This window comes from Elephas maximus, chromosome 1, assembly GCF_024166365.1.
Source record: "Elephas maximus indicus isolate mEleMax1 chromosome 1, mEleMax1 primary haplotype, whole genome shotgun sequence".
Taxonomy (NCBI): Eukaryota; Metazoa; Chordata; class Mammalia; order Proboscidea; family Elephantidae; genus Elephas; species Elephas maximus.
This window is the reverse complement of record NC_064819.1, coordinates 72,643,929-72,651,560: the sequence shown is the minus strand read 5'-3', so window position 1 is coordinate 72,651,560 and position 7,632 is coordinate 72,643,929. Positions and strand designations below refer to the sequence as shown.

The 7,632-nt window shown below is 43.1% G+C and overlaps 1 protein-coding gene across 1 annotated transcript in view; it reads right to left on the bottom strand.

The window, feature by feature from the left end:
* Positions 1-1,056: 1,056 nt before the first annotated feature.
* SCGN (secretagogin, EF-hand calcium binding protein) overlaps positions 1,057-7,632 on the bottom strand; it is a 54,334-nt gene continuing 47,758 nt past the window's right edge. The window contains exon 11 of the mRNA XM_049874938.1: positions 1,057-1,523. Coding sequence (XP_049730895.1) covers positions 1,395-1,523 — 129 coding nt within the window. The 3' untranslated portion in view covers positions 1,057-1,394. The remainder of the gene's footprint in view (positions 1,524-7,632) is intronic.

The following is a 7,632-nucleotide window of genomic DNA, read 5'->3' as shown; positions in this document are numbered from 1 at the left end:
GTGAGGTGCCTCTGGGCACTTACTGGGAGAGCAAAAGAGCTTTGTAACACTCACCCGAGTAGAGTCGAGGCCAGGCCCAAGTAGGAGCCCAGGCCAAGAGCCAGAGCCCACAGCAGCAGATGAGAGGAACCTGTTCTGATAGAAGAACTATATCCTGAGTTGTTCTTGTTACTTCTAAGTTGATCCTGATCCTGAATTGTAACTTATTACTTCTCTAATAAACCCCATAATCTTGAGTAGAGTCTGAGTTCTGTGTGGCCATTGCAATGAACTTTCTAATTCTCAGCAGAGAAGTAGAGAGTGCCATGGGGGTGAATGGTTGGTATCAGAATTGGTAAAAAAAAAAAAAAAAAAAAAAGGTTGGAGAGTGGAGGTATGCCTGACCTCCATCTCACAGGCATCAGCTTTGGACTGACATCAGTGGTGATTATCCTTGCCCCTCGTGAAGTTAAATGAGGACCTCTGACGCCACACTGTTCTTGCAGGTTGTTTCCAAACTTCTATTATAAAAAAGGAAACATCCTTGTACATTGACAACTGATCAAATCTCTGACCATTTCTATGGTTTACATTTTTTAAAATTTCTGTGCTAAGGAACATAGGAGAGATGCTCGACAGTGTCAGGATTTGCTAGAGGAAACTGGCTGAAGGGGTAGGGATGGGTGGGAGCAGATGCTTGGGCAACCTGGGAACATTTTGTCCAGATGTCCTCTGTGTTCCTACCTACCTCCCCATGAGAGCTCACAAAACACAGCAGAACAAAGCCCAGCCCTGGATGAGTGTTCTGGTATCCTCCATCCGATGAATATAAGTGATTAGTGTGACTCCTCCTTTCAGCCTTGGTGAGGCTATTCGAGGGCTTCTGAAGGCTGGGTGGTGTGAGTTCCATTAGGGATACCCTTCAACTTGTTCAGCCCATCAGTTAGAGACCTAGTTTGTCTGTCAAACCATCGAGTGGGACATTTCAAAGGTCACAACACAAAAGCAATTGCCAGTGCATCTTTGTTTCCAGCTGCAAGTTTATTTCCACATCAAAAGCCATTTGTAGAGGTCACAAGATAGCCACAGACACCAAAACCCATTCAGACTCAGCAGAAAGCCCACAACAAGACTAAGGAAGGACAAGCAGAGCAGATCCAACAGGTTAGCTGAGTCTCTGGGGGCACAGGAAAGCCCCAGGGTCAAGGAGAAAATAACACCGACATGGCCTGGGGGGGCTTTCAGTGAGGTGGGAGTACATTGGAAGGAAAGCCCTAGCATCCCTCCCTTGCCGAAGACTACCACACCATTCTGTTAGAAGGTATGCCTACTGCATCCTCATGAGAGCACAGATACAATTCTACCAGCAGAAGCACAGAAACATGACAAGAGCAAAAGGCAAAGCTGTCTGGGAATTATGGGTTGATTTTTAGCCCAAGACACAAAGCCAACTCAGACTTCTGAATTTTTCCATCCTTATTCACATCACAGTGACGCAAGAGGATCTGCCGGAACTTATCAAGGTCCACTCCGCTGATGCTGGGCTGGAGGGAAAAAAAAATGTCAGTAAAAAAGCCAGTGGTGGCCACACCCTTTAATGTTCCCCTCTTGATGTTTGGTAAGCTTAGGGGTGCCCGGAAACCCTGGCAGCATCGTGGTTAAGGCCTACGGCTGCTAATCAAAAGGTTGGCAGTTCAAATCCACCATGTGCTCCTTGGAAATCCTATGGGGCAGTTCTACTCTCTCCTTTAGGGTTACTATGAGTCAGAATCAACTCTACGGCAATGGGTAATGGGTAGGGGGTACCCTGCCTTCGAAGTAAACCTTGGTGGAGATAGGCCATGGCGAGTGGGCCTATGTCCTCATTCTGCCAAGTATGGCCAGTGATAAGTTTTCTGTCAACAGATTAATTTCTCATCACCTCCCTGCAGTTCTTACAGAAAAAAAAAAAAAAAAACCTACCTTATTACCATCTGTAATAAAAATATTTTCCCTCAAAGCAGAAGATCATGATCACAAATTCTGTCTCGCTACACTGATGAGAGAAGACACATTTTATTATCTCCCCGTGGGAGGTTTTTGTGACTCTGACTTCAAAGAGTTGTAACGAATGGAAATCCAACTAAAACATTATGCTGTTGAGCTAGGGAAGTAGGATTTATTCCAAGGAATAGTTTAGGGACTAAGAAGGCATTTTGATGCAGGTTAGCTAGGAAAACGCTGTAAATTCTAAGCCTACGAAAGTTAGCAATGCTTGAACTAAGTGCTTCCCCATAGGTGATTTCATTTAGTCCTCACAATAATCCTGGGAGGTAAATAATTATCCCTCTTTTATAGATTAGGAAATGGAGGCTCAGACAGAGCTTAAACATCTTGCCAAGCTAGACAGCTGCAGACTTAATTTTTTATCCCAAGTCTTCTGACTCTGATTAAATGCTCATTCCACCATTTCACACTGTCCTCGTGGAGAAAAGCCTAGTATCAGGGTAAATTAGAAAGTCAATGTTCAGAGAGAAAGGAAAACCCAACTAATCACAATCCCAAGCTCCCTGATTACCGGATTGTTTTTATGACTGACAAAGGAGGAAGCTGACTGCAGGGTTTAATTTCAGGAGCCTTGGTGTGATGGGCTAAATTATGTTCACAAAAAAGATGTTGAAGTCTTAACCCTAGGTCCCTGTGAGTATAACTTTGTTAGGAAGCAAGGTCTTTGAAGATGTTATCATTTAACATAAAGTTGTAATAGAGTAGGGTGGGTCGTATGTAACCCAATATGGGCAGTGTCCTTATAAAAAGAAGAGAAGAGACAGAGAGACACAGAGGGAAGACAGCCATGTGAAGAGTGAGGCAGAGACTGTAGTGAAGGATCTACAAGACAAGGAACGCCAAGTATTGCCAGGAACCACCTGAAGCTGGGAAGAGGCAAGGGAGGGCCTTCCCCTAGAGCTTTCAGAGAGGGCATGGCCCTGCCAACACCTTGATTTCAAACTTCTAGCCTCCAGAGTTGTGAGATAATAAATCTCCATTATTTTAAGCCACCCAGTTGGTGATGTTTTGTTACAGCAGCTCTAGGAAGCTGATACACTTGGGAGCATTCCCCATCACCCAACCCACCCCAAGGTGTCCTGGCTTCCAGAGAAATCAATACAAAAGGGAACAAAACCTTTCATTCCTCAACTAGAGAGCCAAATGAAGACAATCAGCTCATTTGCACTGTCTGACAGGGTAAATGACTGACACTGAGTCTATCCCTGATAGCTGGTTTTAACAGGGAGAAGAAGGGACGAGAGCAGCAGGAACTGGGACCCAGACGGCAGAGCAGGAAGGATAAACACCAAAGTGCAGCAGAATTCAGCGAGAGATAGTCAGGAGGTAAAAGAGTCTCGGGCCAAAACATAAATGTGGCCAACTTCAGTCCTCTGTTGAGGGTGCCCCGAATTATTAGACTTTTAGGCCAAGATGTAATACATTAGTAATAAGTTCTCTTTGTTGGGACCCACAATGGATATTTCCCTGAGTGTCATCAGCAGGGAGGTGTAGGTGTGGCCCAGATGTCCTGAAAACAGCAAGCTGCACTCCGAGATCCAGGATTTCAGGGAGCTCAATTGTTGCACAATTATAAAGTGGAGGTTTTGGCATCCTCAACCACTTGTTTACACATCCTTTCTCCAACGAGAGGAAGGATCCTTTTGGGAAATCTCACTCTTAGAAAAAAATCGGGTAGTAATCATTTACACATTAGTATGAATTAATTTGCCAATGTATCTACCTTATTCAAGCTACACTGTTTTTCTCCTAATTGAAGGATAATTCCCACCCCCCGGAAAAAGTAATTATTTTCTTCTAGAGGGAAGCATTTTTAGTGTGTGAATTTGCATGTGTGCATGTGAGTGTGTGTGTGTGTGTAAGGGAAGTTTCTTTGGACCTTTGAAGTTATGTCTTTTAATGCTCAGCAACCCATTAGGAATCAGGAGCCCTGAATGCTACTGTTTAAAATTCCCAAATCACTGAAGACATAACCTACGATCACTCAGGGCCTCAGTTTAAATAAGAGATAACCAATGTAAGTATACACAAGTTCCTGACCTAAGGCCTCTATACATGTTACCTTTAATCTTCAGTACAACCCTATGAGATTGTATCTACTGTCCATCCTCAATTTACAGGTGAGGAAACTGAGGCACAGAAAGGTTAATTAACCTTGCCCACAGCCACACAGCTGCACATGTCAGAACTAGGTTTAATCTCTGGCAGATGGGCCCTAGAGTCCATCTCTTCAGCATTACACTATATCATAGCCTTTTATGCAAAAAAAAAAAAAAAAATTTTTCTCATCCATTTCATGTAAAAGTGTGAGAGTGGCTCCAGGATAATTGACTGAAAAATGCTTATCTGACCCCTTTGAGCCCTGGGAATAGGAGGACAGGCCTACGGGCGTGCTCTGTCTCCCCAGTGCCTGTTGATAGTAGGTACTTAATTATATTGGAATTAATGGGTGACTCTGTCCTCAAATGCAGCCTTCATGCTTCTGTCACATGCCCTCTCTTTCCTGTACATTCCAACTCTCCTAACAGAGTGAAAGTTGGTGTTCAAACCCTCTATTAATAACCAAAAGAAGCAAACCACACCTATAGCCGTTGATTCAATTCCAACTAATAGAAACCCTATAGGACAAAGCAGAACTGCTGCATAGGGTTTCCAAAGACCGGCTGGTGAATTCAAAGAGCCAACCTTTTGGTTAGCAGCTGAGCTCTTAACCACTGTGCCACCAGGGTTGGAGTCATCTCATCACCACAACTCTGAAACTGCACCATCTCAAAGATTCTCTGACCGCTGGAGAGACTGAATTCTAGTTTTGATGGTGGTAAGTGCACTTCATTGTAATCCACTTATGATAACTCTTTACCAATTAGAATACTTAATTATCCAGAACCACATTCTGGAACTATGCAAAATTACAACATGTTCTCTATCTCCCCTTTGATATTTATTGGCCACACTGGTTTCTGAAAACACCAAGGAGACAGGCAGAGGCCAAGACATTATTGCTTAAGACATTGGCCGGGTGCCTGTCAGCAAGCTCATTAATCTCTCCTTGTCTGGAAGAAATAACAATAACAAATTCCACATCCAGGGCCAGTCCTGTCCCAGATTTCTTCTAATTATCATCTTCCATTGCAAATTGTAAAATTAAAATGGAGGATCATGTCGGCGTTCTTTTAGGATTATTTTGCTAGGCAAAATAAGAGCCCTGATGGTACAGTGGTTAAGAGCTCAGCTGCTAACCAAAATGTGGGCAGTTCAAATCCACCAGCTGCTCCCTGAAAACTCTATGAGGCAGTTCTACTCTGTCCTGTAGGGTTTCTATGAGTCTGAATCAACTAGCCAGCAACGTTTTTTTTTTTTTTTTTGGTCAGGAAGTTTACAGTGACTTAGTAATGCTATTCTCGGACGAGGCCAAATTCGGGAAAAGATTCATGCACAAAGATACTTATTATAGCATTATTTTAAATCACAGACATGGAAAATCTAAGTTAGTAGCAGTAGGGGAATATTTAGGTAAATTCTGATCCAACCACAGATGGAGTGTCACGTAGTCACTAAAATGATGACTAATACTTAAATAAAAACAGTCGCTGTCATGTCAACTGACTCATGGTGACCCCGTGTGTGTCAGCGCAGAACTCTACTCCATAGGGTTTTCAATGGCTGCTTTTTCAGAAGTAGGTCACCAGGCCTTTCTTCTGAGGTGCCTCTGGGTAGACTTGGTTAGCAGCTGAGCACATTGGCCAGTTGCACCATCCAGGGACTCCATGACTAATACTAAAACCAGCTGCTGTTGAGTCAGTTCTGACTCACAGCAACCCTAGAGGACACAGTAGAACTGCCCTGTAGGGTTTCCAATCACCAGGCCATCAGGGTTTCCGTGACTGATATTAGGAAATACTTATTCACTATAATCTCAATTATATACAAAATATACATAGGAGTTAATAGTTGTCAGTTAATAGTGGGTCTGTTAGGGTGTAGAGATTGTTTCTTCTTTTTTTTTTTCTGTATTTTCAGGTTTCCTTATGATGTAAACACCATTATTACACAACAAAAAGTGAAAAAAAAATACGATTTGTGATAAGGGCTAGCTCTTTGGAGGGATAGTATTAGATTCAGCCCTTGAGGTTAGATACTGTCCTCTCTTGCCAACCAGCTTCTTTATAAAACAGAGAGAAGCAGAGGGTGTCTATCAGGGGAAAGAATGAACTTTTGGGTAGCCTGGAAGTAGGAGCTCTCATCACCTCCTAGCAGACATCCTGCTCATCTCTGGAGAATCATTTATGTAGCTTCCAACATCATCGTTCATATTTCTATTTCTCCTCAGTGGGTACTGGGAATCTCAATGTTCTTGTCTTTTGATTTTCCATTTTAAGCCGCAGATTTCTGTGTTTATTTTTATGCTGAGTGAGCTATAAAGAACAATAACAACAACAACAGCAAAAAATTCGTTGTCATCAAGTCGATTTCGACTCATGTTGAGCCCATGTGTTACAGAATAGAGCTGCTCCATACGATTTTCTTAGCTGTAATCTTTACGGAAGCAGTTTGCCAGGCCTTTCTTCTGTGGACCCATGAGTGGGTTCGAGCTGCCAACTTTTAGATTAGTAGTCAAGTGCAAACTGTTTGCACCACTCAGGGAGCTATCCTTGTTGTTGTGTACCATCAAGTCAATGCTGACTCACAGTGACCTTGTATAACAGAGTACAACTGCTTCATAGGGTTCCCAAGACTGTAATCTTTATGGATGCTGACTGCCACATCTTTCTCCTGCTGTGCAGCTGGTGGGTTCAAACCATCGATCTTTTGGCGGTCAGCAGCCAAGCACTTAACCACATTGTCACCAGGGCCCCTTCAGGGAACTATGCCAAAAATCAAACCCACTCCTGTCGAGTCGATTCCGACCCACAGTGACCCTATGGGACAGAGGAGAACTGCCCCATAGGGTTTCCAAGGAGCAGCTGGTGGATTTGAACAGCCAACCTTTTAGTTAGCAGCCGAGTTCTTAACCACTGTATCACCAGGGCTCCTCAGGGAGCTTTAAAACCAAAAAAAGGAAAACCCAAAACCCGTTGCCGTTGAGTCGATTCCAACTCATAGCAACCCTATAGGACAGAGTAGAACTGCTCCATATGGTTTCCAAGCAGCACCTAGTGGATTCGAGCTGCCAACTTTTTGGTTAGCAGCCATGGCACTTAACCACTATACCAGCAGGGTTTCCCACGGAGCTACAGGCTCCTAAAAATCTTGTGCAGAAATTATTGTGTTGTCTCCCTCAGGGGCTTGCTATTTCATCTATCAGACAGAAGACAGAGTTGGACATCATTTTCTTAAAGTTAGGGGATGCGGTCTTCTGGTAACCAAAAAAAAATTAATGCAAAGTTAACATATGCATCATACATACGTTGGTTTTCCGAGAAATAATAGACTTGAAAGTTATTATTCCAAACATCAGGGACCCTGGCCCCATGTTATAAGCTTCGAAACTAATATAGATCCCTACTGATGCTATGATTTGCTCTGATAGTTGGCTTTTAAAATAAATTGCAGCTATCAATTTGTTTACTTGGCCCATGGCCTTTCATATAAGATGAATATAAATAA